This window comes from Didymosphaeria variabile (assembly GCF_027946475.1).
Source record: "Didymosphaeria variabile strain IMI 356815 chromosome Unknown scaffold_1, whole genome shotgun sequence".
NCBI lineage: Eukaryota > Fungi > Ascomycota > Dothideomycetes > Pleosporales > Didymosphaeriaceae > Didymosphaeria > Didymosphaeria variabile.
The window spans coordinates 3601050-3615415 of record NW_026611620.1 but is presented as its reverse complement, the minus strand read 5'-3'; the positions used below and the strand labels follow the sequence as shown (position 1 = coordinate 3615415).

General features: G+C 54.0%; 6 protein-coding genes across 6 annotated transcripts; 3 read left to right on the top strand and 3 right to left on the bottom strand.

The window, feature by feature from the left end:
- Window positions 1-172: 172 nt before the first annotated feature.
- N0V89_001153 (uncharacterized protein) lies at window positions 173-857 on the bottom strand (the record flags this gene model as incomplete). Its single annotated transcript, XM_056209967.1, has 2 exons — window positions 173-653; window positions 700-857. 2 exons carry the CDS (start codon window positions 855-857, stop codon window positions 173-175), a joined length of 639 nt encoding a protein of 212 aa, XP_056076789.1.
- Window positions 858-1760: 903 nt separating this feature from the next.
- Window positions 1761-3458, top strand: N0V89_001152 (uncharacterized protein; the record flags this gene model as incomplete). Its single annotated transcript, XM_056209966.1, has 1 exon — window positions 1761-3458. One exon carries the CDS (start codon window positions 1761-1763, stop codon window positions 3456-3458), a length of 1698 nt encoding a protein of 565 aa, XP_056076788.1.
- Window positions 3459-3822: 364 nt separating this feature from the next.
- Window positions 3823-6717, bottom strand: N0V89_001151 (uncharacterized protein; the record flags this gene model as incomplete). Its single annotated transcript, XM_056209965.1, has 2 exons — window positions 3823-3933; window positions 3991-6717. The coding sequence occupies 2 exons, from the start codon at window positions 6715-6717 to the stop codon at window positions 3823-3825; spliced, it is 2838 nt and encodes a 945-aa protein (XP_056076787.1).
- Window positions 6718-7286: 569 nt separating this feature from the next.
- On the top strand, window positions 7287-8275 carry N0V89_001150 (uncharacterized protein; the record flags this gene model as incomplete). The annotated part of the gene is made up of 3 exons (XM_056209964.1): window positions 7287-7372; window positions 7615-7659; window positions 7708-8275. The coding sequence occupies 3 exons, from the start codon at window positions 7287-7289 to the stop codon at window positions 8273-8275; spliced, it is 699 nt and encodes a 232-aa protein (XP_056076786.1).
- Window positions 8276-8468: 193 nt separating this feature from the next.
- Window positions 8469-8926, bottom strand: N0V89_001149 (uncharacterized protein; the record flags this gene model as incomplete). Its single annotated transcript, XM_056209963.1, has 5 exons — window positions 8469-8489; window positions 8537-8631; window positions 8679-8688; window positions 8735-8827; window positions 8879-8926. The coding sequence occupies 5 exons, from the start codon at window positions 8924-8926 to the stop codon at window positions 8469-8471; spliced, it is 267 nt and encodes an 88-aa protein (XP_056076785.1).
- Window positions 8927-9517: 591 nt separating this feature from the next.
- SAS3 (Histone acetyltransferase) lies at window positions 9518-13196 on the top strand (the record flags this gene model as incomplete). Its single annotated transcript, XM_056209962.1, has 5 exons — window positions 9518-9945; window positions 9996-10075; window positions 10148-10195; window positions 10255-11372; window positions 11418-13196. The coding sequence occupies 5 exons, from the start codon at window positions 9518-9520 to the stop codon at window positions 13194-13196; spliced, it is 3453 nt and encodes a 1150-aa protein (XP_056076784.1).
- Between the last annotated feature and the right edge of the window lie 1170 nt (window positions 13197-14366).

Here is a 14366-nt window from a genome sequence, read left to right as displayed (position 1 = left end):
TACGACCAAAGGACATTGTCAAACTACCAAAAGCGTACAATTCCATTCAAGATGCCATGTAATCGGACTCACAATGGAACCACTACCCTTGACGCGCCACGCATCTATACCATGAGTCTATCCGTAAACACCAAGTATGTCGCTAAGCCCAAAAACCAAGTCATTACACCCCTCAGGACGCACCGCCCAACCTCTCCTCCTTCTTGACCCGCTCGGCTTCTTTGAAGTCGGCAACTTCATCCCTTGTTGCATTGTATGCGATCGCCGCCTGGTTCTTCGGGTTGTCGGGATGCTTGTCGAACTCTTTCCTAATCTGCTCGACCTTCTGGTTCCGTCTCAAGCCCTTCTCGTCCTTCATCTCCTCAAGTCTGCGCTCTTCGTATGCTGCATAGGCAGCCTTATACCTCCTCTCGGGGTGTCGGTCGATCTTGTCGGCATCTTTGGCAGTGAGACTGAGCGCATCTAGAGCGTTGTCGATACCAGTGGCGCTGAGCGAGCCCAGAGCAGAGTCGATACCGCGCGTCTTCTTCTCGGCCTTTTTGGCACCAGCGCCCTTAGGTTTCGAGGGCTGTGATGCTTCCTCCTCCTTAAGCAGCGCATCCTTCTCAGCCTTCTTTCGAGCGGCTTCTTCCTTCTTCGCGGCGGCGGCGTCGCTGCTGCAAGTAAATAGTGGATCATCGGACGGTGCAAGCGACTTACGCCTTCGAGTTCGACTTTGAGCCCTGATCCCACTTCTTTGCCTCTGCTACCTGTGTCTCCTGTTCTTTCTGGGCTTGCTTGCCCGCCGCCGCTTCTGCCTTGCGCGCCTGGCCTTGAGCCTTCTTGGAGCCCTCTCCTCCACCCTTCTTAGGACCCATACTGAGCTGTGAAGTACGGAATATAATCAGCTGCTTTCTAGAGATGGACAGAGGGAGGGAGTCGAGAGTGCGAGTTCGCAGCTGGAAAGGTCTCTTTGTGACTCGAATAAAAAGGTGGTGGGGTCACTCTGCAGGTCCAGCAGCGGGGCGCACGCCACTTCACGTCACACGGCCCGCACGGCCCCGAACCTTGGAATTGGTTGAAGCTTCCGTGACCCTTCTCAGTTTACACTTCACTGATCCAACCTCATGACTCTTGTCACAGTTCATAGGATACATAACTCGACTGCACAGCCAGCAGGCTAAGCAGCTGACGGTTCATGCGCCGTGATCGAGACCTGATGCGCTCCTCCTTAGCATACTCTTGAGTACTCGTACAGCACACCATGTGAGGTCTAAGACATCTCAGTGCTACCATGACTTCTCGCCTACCTTGTATTGTGTGGGATCGTCTATGCATGGCGTTGTAGGAACGCGAGCCGGACACGCACACACATGGCCACTAATATCAGACTACCCGGTTCTGAACCCTGCAGATGCATCTGTCGATGCACAGCAGTACGATTCTCCATATTGCGGTTACAGTCGACATGCATCGTAGAACGCGAAGTTGCAATGGACCCAGAGTACCTTCTCGATGCTCTAGCACACTCGGAATAGCGTCCTACCGTTCAGCGTCGGCTAAAGTCAGCGACCGTCGTTCATAGACTGGGTGTGGGGAGATCGCTGCTGGGTAAGCATAATGACGATGGAGGTGCGTGGGGTATTTAGATACAAGGAGATCCTGTTCGTGCTGTTGCGTGTGCCTGTCTTCAGCTGGAGACACTTTCTGAAGCCTCAACCGCATGAGGTGGGCACATCGAGCTCAGCTACAATCTCATTGGCATAACTTTTAACACAACGATGGCTGTTCCGTTCCCGATCCTCTCCAAAATGGCTTCATTACTATCTATCCTTATTGCCGCAACGGCACCAATGGCCTCCGCCTCCGTCCAGGACCCCAAAATATCGTCTCGACCACCCATGGGCTTCAACAACTGGGCACGCTTCATGTGCAATCTGAATGAGACACTGTTCACGCAAACTGCCGATTCAATGTTAGAGAAGGGTCTCCTCGCCGCTGGCTACAACAACATCAATCTTGACGACTGCTGGCATGTCCAAACTGGGCGTAACGCCAAAGGGGAACTCGAATGGAACTCCACCCTTTTCCCCCACGGCATGCCCTGGCTGGGTGACTATCTCCACGACCGAGGCTTCAACTTTGGTATCTACACGAACGCTGGTAATCAGACGTGCGGTTTGTACCCAGGCTCGCAAGACCACGAGGAGATTGATGCAAAGACGTTTGAGCGTTGGGGTATAGACTACGTCAAAATAGATGGATGTCACATGGATCTGCAGCACAACCGCACATACTACGAGGAATTCGAGTATCGGTACAAGCTTTGGCACGAAGTGCTCACCACGAAGCTCCAGGAACCGCTCACCTTCAGTCAATCCGCGCCTGCGTACTTCAGCCCGAACTTTCACCTCGATCAAAACAACACTGATTGGTACCGCACAATGAAGTATATCCGCACAACTGGGGAGCTCGCTCGTCATTCCGACGACATCAAAGTCTACGGCAACAACCCCACCAATACCTTCGAGCCCGGCGGTCACTGGGAGTCCATGATGAACAACTACATTATGGAAGTGCGACTCTCGCGCTACCAATCCTGCGGCTTCTTTAACGACCCTGACTTCCTTATCGTCGACTGGCCGGACCTCAGCCTCGACGAGAAGAAGACGCATTTTGCGCTTTGGAGCTCGTTTTCTGCGCCGCTTATCCTTTCTGCATGGATTCCGGACCTTACAAAGGAGGAAGTGGCGTATCTGACCAATAAGGATATCATCGACGTGGATCAGGATGCGCTGTGCGAACAAGCTACCTTCGTCTCCCAAAACGAGGACGGCGCCATCGACGTCCTGACCAAGAACCTCGCGAACGGAGACCGCCTACTTACCATTTTAAACCACGATAACAAGACGCACACCGCCATCGTGTCTCTTGAGCGACTGGGCATCGATTCTGAGAAGTCATATCAGGCGAAGAATCTCTGGACAGCCAAGACGAGCACCGTACGCAACGAGGTGCGCGTCAAACTGGCGAAGCATCAAACGGCTATCTACCGCGTTTCTGGCGATTCTAACAAGGCGCTCAAGGTTACGCCTACAGGCCAGATCTTCAACACATTTTCGCTGAACTGTCTTACCACGTCCGCATCTTCTCAACACGGCTCGTCGGACGTGAATTTCGCCGCCTGTGAGGGGAGTGATGAGCAAGTCTGGCAGATCTCTTCTCAAGGCCTCGTATACTCATTGGCTGACAGCAAGAGCTGTCTGACCGCAGACGCTAATGATGTAAGTCAAGAGCGATGCAACAGCAAGCAGAAAGGCCAACAGTGGAGCTACGGCATCAGCGGGAACCTCGTTACTAAGGCGAAGGGCCTCTGCTTGACGGAGGGAAACCGCGGGAGCGTCAGCATCAAGAAGTGCGGGAGGGCGCTAGACAGCCAGGTCTTTGCTTTACCCGGAGGTGTGAAGCTGGACAACTAGCTGATTAGATAGATTGGCACGCGTAATGTGAGTGTGCTTTACAAAAGACGCGGAGCCGTCGACGCAGCATGCGTTGAGCTGACACCGGGTGATGCTGTCTATTCCCCTTCATTAAGATCTGTCTTCGACATCACCGCAAGGGCGAAGTCACTGCATTATCTACACATCTATCCATTCATCCGCATCCCGAGCCTCGCAATGCTCGTAATAGCTTATCCAATGACAAGTCACAAACATAACAACACGATCTCCAGGGGTATTATATAGTACAACCGACGTATAAGCATCGGTACAAGCTTCATCAAGACGCCGCGACTCCTTGCGCAAAATGCATGAGTCGTTGTCGTGGGTATTCGTTTTCGATTTACGTGGAAGCCGGGGTAACCGACTTGGAGAGATTCGACTTCGGCAGTTGCGACTCCTTGCGCAGCTGGCGCACCATGGCCTCGAGTTTGCGCCGTTCTTCTTGCTCGGACTGTCTATCTGTCAGCATGTTCTCTCCAGGCCTTCGTATAGAAATTCGAAAACTCACCCTCAAAGCCCGCAACGCCTCAGCCGTACGATCCCTCATCATCTTCCTAAAATCCTCCCTCAACATCCTAATGCTCGTCGCACCTTGGTCCGGCGTCGCAGTCGCGCCCGCAGCCACACTAGGGCTCCGAATACCCAACCATTTAACCCTCTCATCGCTCAGCTCAAGCTCAAGCAACTCCTTCTCGTCCCTGAGCCTGTCGATGCTGGCCTCGAGCGCATCGCGGTCCTTCTCATTCTGGATTGCGTCGCGCGTGAGCTCTTCATACTCTATCGCCATGCCGGCAAGCTCGGCCTTGACGTTGCGCTCGTTGTCGCGGGCTTCCTGTTCTGACTGAGATGCTGCTTCTGAAACCTTTTGAAGAGCTGTGATCTCAGCGAGAAGAGCCGTATTTGTGGCCACGATCTCGTCGAGCTCCTTCTTAGTGGTGGCACCAGATTCGGCGGCGCGTTCGGCGCGGGTGCCATATGCGCCGTCGAGCTCGGCTTTGGCAAAGGTGAGTTCAGTGGTGAGGCGGACGACTTCGCCTTCGAGGTTGCGCAATTCTTCTTCCTTACTCGAGAGCGCCGTTGTGGCTTCCTTGGCGCGGGTTTCTGCTGCTTCTTTCTGCGCAGTGGCCGCGAGGAGGGCGGTGGATGCTTCGTCGATCTTGGACATAGATTGAGCAAGTTCGGCTTGGATGGTGGCGGCTTCGGCGCGGGATTGTTCTTGGGCTTCTTTAAGTTGTACTTCGAGAACGGTCGTACGTTCTTGCGCTTCGTGAATGTGCGCCTCGTAGCCCAGGCTGCGCTCCTGTGCATCGCGGATCTGGGCCTCGTATGCTGCACTTCGCTGCTCCGCCTCACGAATCTGAGCTTCAAAAGCGTTACTTCGTTCCTGAGCATCTAGGATCTGAGTTTTTAGGCCCGCATTACGCTCTAGGGCGTCACGAAGTGCTTGGTCGTCAGCTTGAACTTTCGCTTCATCGAAGGCTGTCAGTTGGCCCATTGCTCGCTCGAGCTCTGCCTCCATAGTCTTCTTCTCTGAGCGCGCACTAAGAACTTGCTCGTTGAGCCTGTTGACCTGCTCTTCTCTTTGTGCATCTGACTTGCTGTTGAGCTCGCGCTGTTGCTTGATTTGTCTGATCAAGATAGACTGCTTGTCCTTGAGAGACATGGCCCTTCGGAAGATTGTCTGTATCTTTGAATCGAATGCTAGCAGAGAGAAAGTCTCTTCACCCATATCGCTTTCGTCAGGAGACACCTCTTCCGTATTATCAGGGTCATCTGCAATTAAGCGTCGTCGTTCACGTTTCCGCTCACGTGCTTCTTCTTCGCCTCTCTGTATCATCTGCCAAAGCTTCGTCAAGGTTGTTTCGTACTTCTCTAAGCCTTGTTCGGTGGCCGCATCTTGACGCAAATCGTCCAGTTGGTCATTCAGAGCATACTGTAGCCGCTCGATGCTATAGAAAGAGTCTTCTAGATAATCGAGCTGCTCTTGCAAGCCGCTCCCGGTGACCGAGGGCGGTGGTGGCACGTTGTCGTCCGAAGCGCTAAGCATGGCATACATCTGGGTGTTGATCCCCTGTAACCGCTCTTCTACAGCTCCATTGGCGTCTGTGGAAACCTTCTGTGTCGCATGCTCGGTGCTAATATCGCGAAGACCTTGGTCTAGGAAGTCCAGTTGGCGTTCGAGCTCAGCAGCGTCTGGCGTGGCTCCAGATGCTTGTGGAGGGGGAGGATACCTCTCATTACGTTCCGGATTTGCCTCTATGATGAGCCCTCTCAAGTTCTCGTTGAGCTCTTCGAGGCGCTTGCTCATGGCGCTCAGCGGTTCATTCTGTTTGTCGACTGAGTGCGATTGGTGGTGTGTGCCGTTCTGCAAGGCGTTCATCAAGCTGTCAAGATTCTCCGGTGACCGGTAGAGACTCCTTTCATCAAATCCGTCGTCTCTCCCTCCGAAACCTCTTTCATTCTCATACGTGTATATGCTCGCAGGACTGTCTGGTCTTCGGTCTCCACCATTATTCATATCCGCATTCTGTTTTCGCTTTCGCGGCCCGTTGTGGGTCAGCTGCAACACGGCAGCAGTGTGCATCAGTAACTGCATGTCAATGAGGCGCATGCGTGACTCGACCTCCAACAACTCGCGCGTAAAATCCTCCACCTTTTTGTCACTAGCAGCCAGCTCATCTAGCGCCCTGACGGATGTGTCCTTCACTGGAGGACTGCTCCTGCTGCTGAGGCCTCTCCGGTGTCCTTTATCTTCGCGAGAATTGAGGCGGGTCAGTGACCGCGCGGCATCTCGAATCTTGGTCTCAGATTCCAGGCGCTTCCTCACGGTACTCAACCGCCCATCCAGGCCCTTTTGTTCCTGCTTCAACGCCTCCACCTCTTCCACTGACAGGATGTCAAAGTTCTGGCTGTCGATCATGGCCGTCTCCACCAGCAAGTGCATTGCGACCGGGTCACTGCCGAGGGCACCAGAACCCCGATTCTTGAAAGCGCGCGGCGTGTAGGGTCCATTGTCATTCGTGGAGGCATTGCGAGGGTCGACAAAGATATCAGCGGGCGGGATGAAGGCACTGCCGCCAAAGCGCGGGCTGATGCTGTAGGCCATGGGGAAGAAGCTCGGCGAGGTCGCTGGTATGCCAGAGGGATAGTTTGACGTCGGGGACGGGAAATCGTACATGGGGCGTGGGCTTAGGCCGCCGTACGGGTATTGGGTGCGCAGCCCATCGTTCGCCATGGTATGTGCGCCTGAGACACGGCGTTGTACACTGGCCGGACTGCAACGGCGTGAGAGGGTGAGGCTGTGGGGGCGCGCGATCGAAGGGTAGGCGGGAAGGATGCGCAGGAGTAAGAAGCAGGCCGGCCAGAGTCTGCAGGCGGAGGCCAGCTTTTCATCGAGTGCGCTGCATGTTAGGCGGCGGACTGGTCAGGAGAATGCGCGAGTGGAGATTGCATTGAGGCTAGCAGGCGCGAGGATGAAGGCGCATGTCGAAGCCGCTGCCGCTTGTCATCCAGCCAGGGGCAACTTGACTACCGCGCGGGTGGGCCGTGGCCATCCATCCCGCATCCGGACGCCTTGATCAGCCGCATACCCCACGGTCTCGTCCCTGCGCTTCCTCATTGCGACCGTCAGACCTCGTTGGCGTGCACCCTTCTTGCGGCAACGTTCCTGTGCATGTATAAACATCACGTCAACATGCTAGTCCAGCCAAGTGCTCCGTGGCGTCTCCGCATGGTTGGCCCATCACAGACGTTGACATTGTTGCCCGTCTCATCTCCAGGCGTCCCTGAACATCATTTCCCAGCATGTCAACTCCACAACGCCCCGTCTACACGTCAGCGCAGATTGCAAAATACTTTGACCGCCTCAAGTTGCCAGAGGAACAGCGCAAGTACGATGCTGCAGGCTTGAACCCGAGGATGCGCTGGCATACCTGGCTTTGCTCCAGAAACACCATGTTGTGGAGATACCATTCGAGAATCTGAGCTTGCACTACTCGCCACATCGTCAAATATCACTCCACCCGGAAGCACTCTTCAGGAAAATCATTGCCGATGATAATGGGAGGGGCGGCTATTGCATGGAGAACACCGGACTGTTTGCAATATTGCTGCATTGGCTGGGCTTCAATAGCTATTCAGCGGGTGCTCGCGTTTTTAATGAGCGACTGTCTGGATGGTGAGTGACCATTACCATCCAGGCATATCTAAATAGTAACCTTCCAAGGTTGAATAGGGGTCACATGATCATATTGGTCAAAATCGGAGGCCAAAAGTACCATGTAGACGTTGGCTTCGGCGCCAATGGACCCATCATGCCCATGCCACTTGATCGCTCAGGCACAATCCGGTCACACATTACCCCAGCCTCAGTGCGCCTTCAGTGGAAGGATATACCGCAGAATTCAGACCCCGATCAAAGGCTCTGGATTTACGAGCACAAGATCAACGAGGAGCTTGACTGGGAGATGATGTACTGCTTTACCGAGCTCGAATTCCTACCGGGCGACTACCGCGTCATGAACTTGAGTACGAGCACCAGTCCGACGACTTTCTTCACGAAGATCGTTTTCATGGAGAAGAAGCTGCTTGGCGAAGATGGTGAAATAATAGGGAACATCATCTTGGGGACTGACGCCAAGTGGAGGATACATGGAAACAAGGAAAGAGAGATAAAGTTCGAGAGCGAAGAGGATAGAGTAAAGGCGATCGAAGAGCATTTCGGGGTCAAGCTGGGTATCGTAGAGAGGGACAGCTTCTTAGGCCTGGTGTCACAGATCAATTCGGAACGGTAGCTGGTATTTTCTGTGTGTAATTCAGGTGAGTTGTTGGATAACGGTGTAAATGAAGGCTCGTATTCTAAGCATGATGTGCGAAGTCTTGAAATCACAGAGAATCTCGGGCATGCGGATCGACTGCATTTTTGCAAATGAGAATGCGGAAAGTGTACATTGGCTATTGAACAGTTGGGTTGCTTGTGTGTATCGTCTAGATGTATCGTTGCTCCATCTGGCCGCGGTTAGTACTACCCGGCCGCTCGTACCTTCTGTACGTACCCTCCATGGGTTGTTGAGCTCGAAGCCCGCTGGTGCCTCGGCCTTGTCGGTCTGTCCTCGAGCAAAGCCCGTTAATCTGCGGTCGCGTTCGAGCACTGCGTCGCTTTAGTATGTGGCTGAGACCATCGTGAAGGTGTCGTACTTTGCTGTAGCTGCGTTAGCCATGGTTTATGTCTCGAAAATGAGGTTGGTACTTACCCTGTCCCACGCATCCATGCCGCGCCTGGTCTTCTTTCCTCCGTTCTGCATCTCTTTGAGCTTGCCGACGGACACGGCGCTGAATGCGAACATCTACAGACGTTAGTGAGCGCCTGCAGCGAGCGATCCGGGCCATTGACGTACGCCGAGCATGATCCCGTACGGGAGGAGGGCTTCGAATGGCACACCCATGGTTGCGACGCTCACGGAGTGTGCTATGTGGTGTTGGGGTGGGGGTGAGTGAAGTGCAGCTTGGGGTACGTTCGGGTCGTTAGCCAGAGGTTGGGACGTGGATGGAGAAGCTTGGCGTCTGCGACCTCACCCAACTCAGGAGGCTGCTCTTCAGACGGCGGATTCTCACCGTCCACGCGCTCTCCAGCCCAGAAATAAATATTCTTGGTGTCGCTCGACGCTGCAGATTTGCCAGGATCGCGAAAACCCGTACCTTTTACCCCAAACCGGCCACAAATATCGCCCACGGCGGCCGCCACAGCTGCACAGTAACAAACGACGCGCCTACAACCGTTCTGCATCGACTCCCAGCGTTCTGAAGCCCTGAGCAATTATAATACATCATAAAAACACGATACCGACACATCGAGCATTTTACCGGACACCACAACGCGCTACGACGCCTGCACGACGCGCCCGCGAACGCACTCCATGCTAACACCGCCGAGGTGCCCGCCGCCCGCACGATCGATGCAGTAGAAGGCGCAGTAAACATACACAGCGAATCTGGCGTATCTGGTATCAAAACTGGCGACTGTCGTGTCTTACGCCATGGCGGAGCCCGCTCGGCTCATGGGCCAGACCGCGGCCAACGTCGACGCAGACGACGTTGATGCGGACGGCGAGTACGAGGAAGATGACATGGGCTACGAGCAGGTCACCCGGGAGCAGACTCAGGATGAGGGGCACACCACAGACGCCGAGGGCTCCGATGTGGATGCCGAGGGCGAAGAGATAGATGAGGATGACGACAGCGAGCCTGTAGGCGCCGTCAAAATCGCTGCGCCCGAGGATGCCTTTTCTGAAGAGGAAGACGAGCGCGACGGAGACGCCGCAGTGGAGTCCTCATCGGACGCCAAGAGCAGCGCCAGCGAGGACGAGTCCGATAGCTCTGAACTTTCCGAAGCGGAGAATGGTTGGCAGGTGGAAAGCGAGAACGAGGAGGCTGATGCCGAGAAACCAGATCCAAATGTTTGCGTGTAAGTGTGAACGTCTACAAACTCAAGAGCCCAGAGTTGATCCTCTATAGATATTGTAATGAGGATGAGGATAATGACCCAAACGAGGAGTTCGAGGAGATTCTTTCATGTGTGGAGTGCGGAGATATGGGTAAGTGGTAACTTCCTAAGAATGTTTAAGTTTGTACGTTTCGGGGTAGCTGACATGATCTTGTTCCTGCAGCACATCGGCAATGCGCCCGCGACGCTAAAACCCTTAGCCCACATGATGGTAAGTCCATATCCGGCCGGCTTTGGTAAGGCAGTTGCACTGACTGGCTGTTCTTACAGATACGAAGAAATGGACCTGTACAGCTTGCATCAACAATGGACTCCACGAGAGCGATCGGGATGAGACCTCTGAATCACTCACTCGACGTAGGCTTTCGTCAGTGCCCAAACTAGCTCGAGATCTGCTGCCCTCGCATCGTGGGCACGTCCCGAAAGGGCACTCTATCTTCAATGAACTCATTCTTCCCGATGACTCAGCTGACGGGACTCGTTCGCTGCGGAAACGGAAGGCTTCGCATGAAGAAGAGGTGCAGCTGCCTGTCAGGCAAGCGAGGAAAAGGCGTAGGTCGTCCGAGGTCTCAAGACCGGATATGGAGAAATCTGCTGCTGCCTCACCGCTACGTGCGCCTGCCAGAAGTGTTATGACAGACGGAAACGAGACCGATGCTGCCCACCACACCGCCTCAGAGCACGAATCAAGTCGACTGCGTTCTGTGCGCGCTCGACGAACCAAACCCAAGAGGACTGACAAGCGACCACTGGCTTGGATCGACGAACCCCTCGGTACGAAAAGCCTAGTCATTGCTTTCCACCTGAACAACGAGAAAGTTCAGAAGATAGTAACTGCAAAGCCAAAGAAATCGGAGGTTAGACCCATGACCAGGGACGAGGAGCGGCGTGAGCGACGCCGCGAGAAGGATCGCGAGCGCAGGGAACGCAATCGCCGCGCCGAACGGGAAGCCCGGGAGTCAGTTGAGGAGACACACTATCCAGCGGCCCACAGCCAATTCGCTGCCCCGTTCTATGGATTTGCGGATAAGGAGACAGACGAAAACAAGAGTAAGCCATACGGTGGCATACTTTCTGAAGCAGACGCCGATACCTCAAAAACATACCCAACCGCAGCAGACAGGAAACGCTTTGAAGATGCCCGTCAGAAAGCGGAAGAAGATTGGAATCGGAAGCAAGAAGAGCTGTACGCAGGTCAAGAGCCGCAGAAACCCTTGAAACATACAGGCCCGCCCAGCAAGATAAAGTGTATCAACTTTGGCGGCTGGGAAATTGACACATGGCACGCCGCGCCATATCCCGAAGAGTACAGCAAGAACAGGGTGCTTTACATTTGCGAATTCTGCCTCAAGTACATGAACTCTGATTATGTAGCATGGCGGCACAAGGTATTCACAGTTCGTCGCTTTTACGGACCATGCTAACCTGCTTAGCTCAAATGCCCTGCAAAACACCCCCCAGGAGACGAGATCTACCGTGATGGCAAGTTCTCATTCTTCGAAGTCGATGGTCGCAAGAATCCCGTGTACTGTCAAAACCTGTGTCTCCTTGCTAAGCTTTTCCTCGGCTCGAAGACCTTATACTATGACGTGGAGCCATTCCTTTTCTACGTCATGACCGAGTGTGACCAATTTGGCCACCACTTTGTCGGGTATTTCTCCAAGGAAAAGCGACCTAGTTCTCTCAACAATGTTTCCTGCATTCTCGTCCTTCCCATACACATGCGCAAAGGCTACGGTCAATACCTTATCGAGTTCTCCTACCTCCTTACTCGCGTGGAGAGGAAAACCGGCAGTCCCGAGAAGCCGCTCAGTGACATGGGTTTGGTCAGTTATCGAAAGTACTGGCGGCTTGTCCTGTGCGAAGAGCTCCTCCACCAGAAGGGGCCCATCAGCATTTCCGCGATATCCGAGCGCACCGGTATGACCGCAGATGATATTGTTTCTGCGCTGGAAGGTCTCCGCGCTCTAGTGCGCGATCCTGTTACGAAAACATACGCACTTCGACTGGACTATGCGTATTTCAAGCAATACATTGACAAGTGCTACAGTGCTGGCAATCCAACAATAAACCCGGAACGTCTGCAATGGACGCCCTATGTAATGGGACGCTTTGGTCAGTACGAAGATGGACCAGCTCTACATACCGTGCAGCAACGCGATGAGGAGGACGAGGAAGACAAACCTGAGCCTGAAGAGGGTGTCCAATTGGAAATGGCTGCAAAGTCTACAAAACAAAATGGCACGTCGCAAAATGACTCAGCAATTGGCGAAGATGGTGGAGAAGATGCACCGACGCCTGTCCTTGCGGCCGAAGACTCCGTCAATGGCGGTTCGCCTACGCCTGGCACACCTCTTGCGAATGGTAGTACGGTTGCTGTCGCTGGGTCTCAAATCACAAGTGCACCATCAATTCCAGCAACCCGATTCGAAGTGTTCCCTCACATTCCTGGCCAGCAACCCCCAAAGCGACGAGCCGGACGACCCTTCGGTGCGCGACGTCGAACAAGCACGCCCCAAAGGAATCGTTCTCATACCTTGACCATAGCGACTGCGCCTGTTCCCCGCATACAGTTCTCTCCAAACGGAAGTGGCAAGGCCTCGCCAAGCATAAATGGTATGCATACACCTAGTATAAGCCTGCGACGTACCAGGAGCAGGCTTGGCGAGAGCGTAGTGAATGGCATCGATGATGATGAGCTTGAAGAGGGCGGTGAAGTCAAAGCACCCGGTAGACGAACAACTCGTAGCTCAACGAAAAGCCCGCACACCATCAAGAGTGCCAAAGGAAAGGGGAAGGCCCTGCCAGATAACGAGGAGGAAGAGGAGGAAGAGGGAGAAGAGGAGGAAGAGGAAGAGGAGGAAGAGGAAGGGGAGGAAGAGGAAGGGGAGGAAGAGGAAGGGGAGGAAGAGGAAGGGGAGGAAGAGGAAGGGGAGGAAGAGGAAGGGGAGGAAGAGGAAGGGGAGGAAGAGGAAGGGAGGAAGAGGAAGGGGAGGAGGAAGATGCGGAAGGGGAAGATGACGACGAAGATGCTGAAGGAGAAGACGATGATGAAGACGCCGAGGGCGAAGACGAGGATGCCGAAGGAGAGATGGATGTTGATGCGGAAGGCTCAGACGACGACGAGCTTATGCCTGACGCATGAGCACAAAATTGCGGACATTGTTGCCGTTGCTATATTTGAACGTGTGTATGTTTTGGTTGGAGTTTGAGAGGATTTGATATGGGCTTTTCGAGCGTAGCCACTTGGCCACAGGCTGCGAGGCGCTTCATTCGACTGGCGCATGTTCGTTCCGACTTTGCATTAGGGAAGATACCTTGGGAGGGAGTTGATTGAATATAACTACTGATCATTCTACAACCGCGCCTCTACTGTTGTTGCTACCCAGCTTGTTTCACTATATGTCGACATCCAAATCATCCCGTGCTCTTTTCGGTTCATCGGCCTAAAACATTCCGGACGCGATGTTGATCGCTCCTTGCTCTCCACCGCCAAACCTCCACCTTCATCTTAACCGGCGGAACACCCCGCAAGCGGCTCAGACCACGCACCCCACACCGGATCCCTCCGCTAGCCTGACCTCCACGTCCAGCATTGCGTATATATCAATTTCCTATTGCTCAATTTCCATAATGCTTGGCTGCATCCACAAGGCTAATGTACAGCTTCCATGCGCTAGCCTCAGCTTTTACCCGGATACCTACTCTGAACGTCATATGCGAGCAGGTACGCTAGTCGACAGGAGTTGCGCCGGTCATGAAAAGAATTCAATCTATAAGCATGAGCAACTCAACTTCGCTATTGCGCGACCATTCGACATCTGGTCTTCCCTGCGAGTGGCCTTCGGCAGTCAATCATGCTGGCACGGACCCTGAGAGTGCGCTCCTTGTCCCTCGCATTGTTGTTACGGGGCCTTGCAAGTGCGCGGGACTCTTCCCAGTTCCCGAACCCAATTCTCCCTGGTTTCCATCCTGATCCAAGCTGCACGTTCATCGCCGAGGAAGAAACATTCTATTGCGCTTCGTCCAGCTTCAATGCCTTTCCTGGCATTCCGATCCATGCAAGTAAAGATCTGACAAAATGGCGTCTCGTCGGTGAGTCTGTTCCGCGTTCGATTGTCTCCCATCTATTGCTGGCTGCCTGTATGCAACTACCGGCGCGGGGCCCATTAACCGCCATCTGAACCCACCGCTGGAATGTACTTTATGCATTGGCAGTATCACCAGATCAATTTACACCCTGTCTCAAGTCTTCCCACCATCGCTACGTGCCGTTCCGACCACCGGTTTCTCCAGCTCGCGTCCTGGCGCTTGCGTATCGATCGGCAGGGGTGAATTCCAAAAACATCCTGGCCCCCTTTCATTCGCTTCCGGAATGTTTC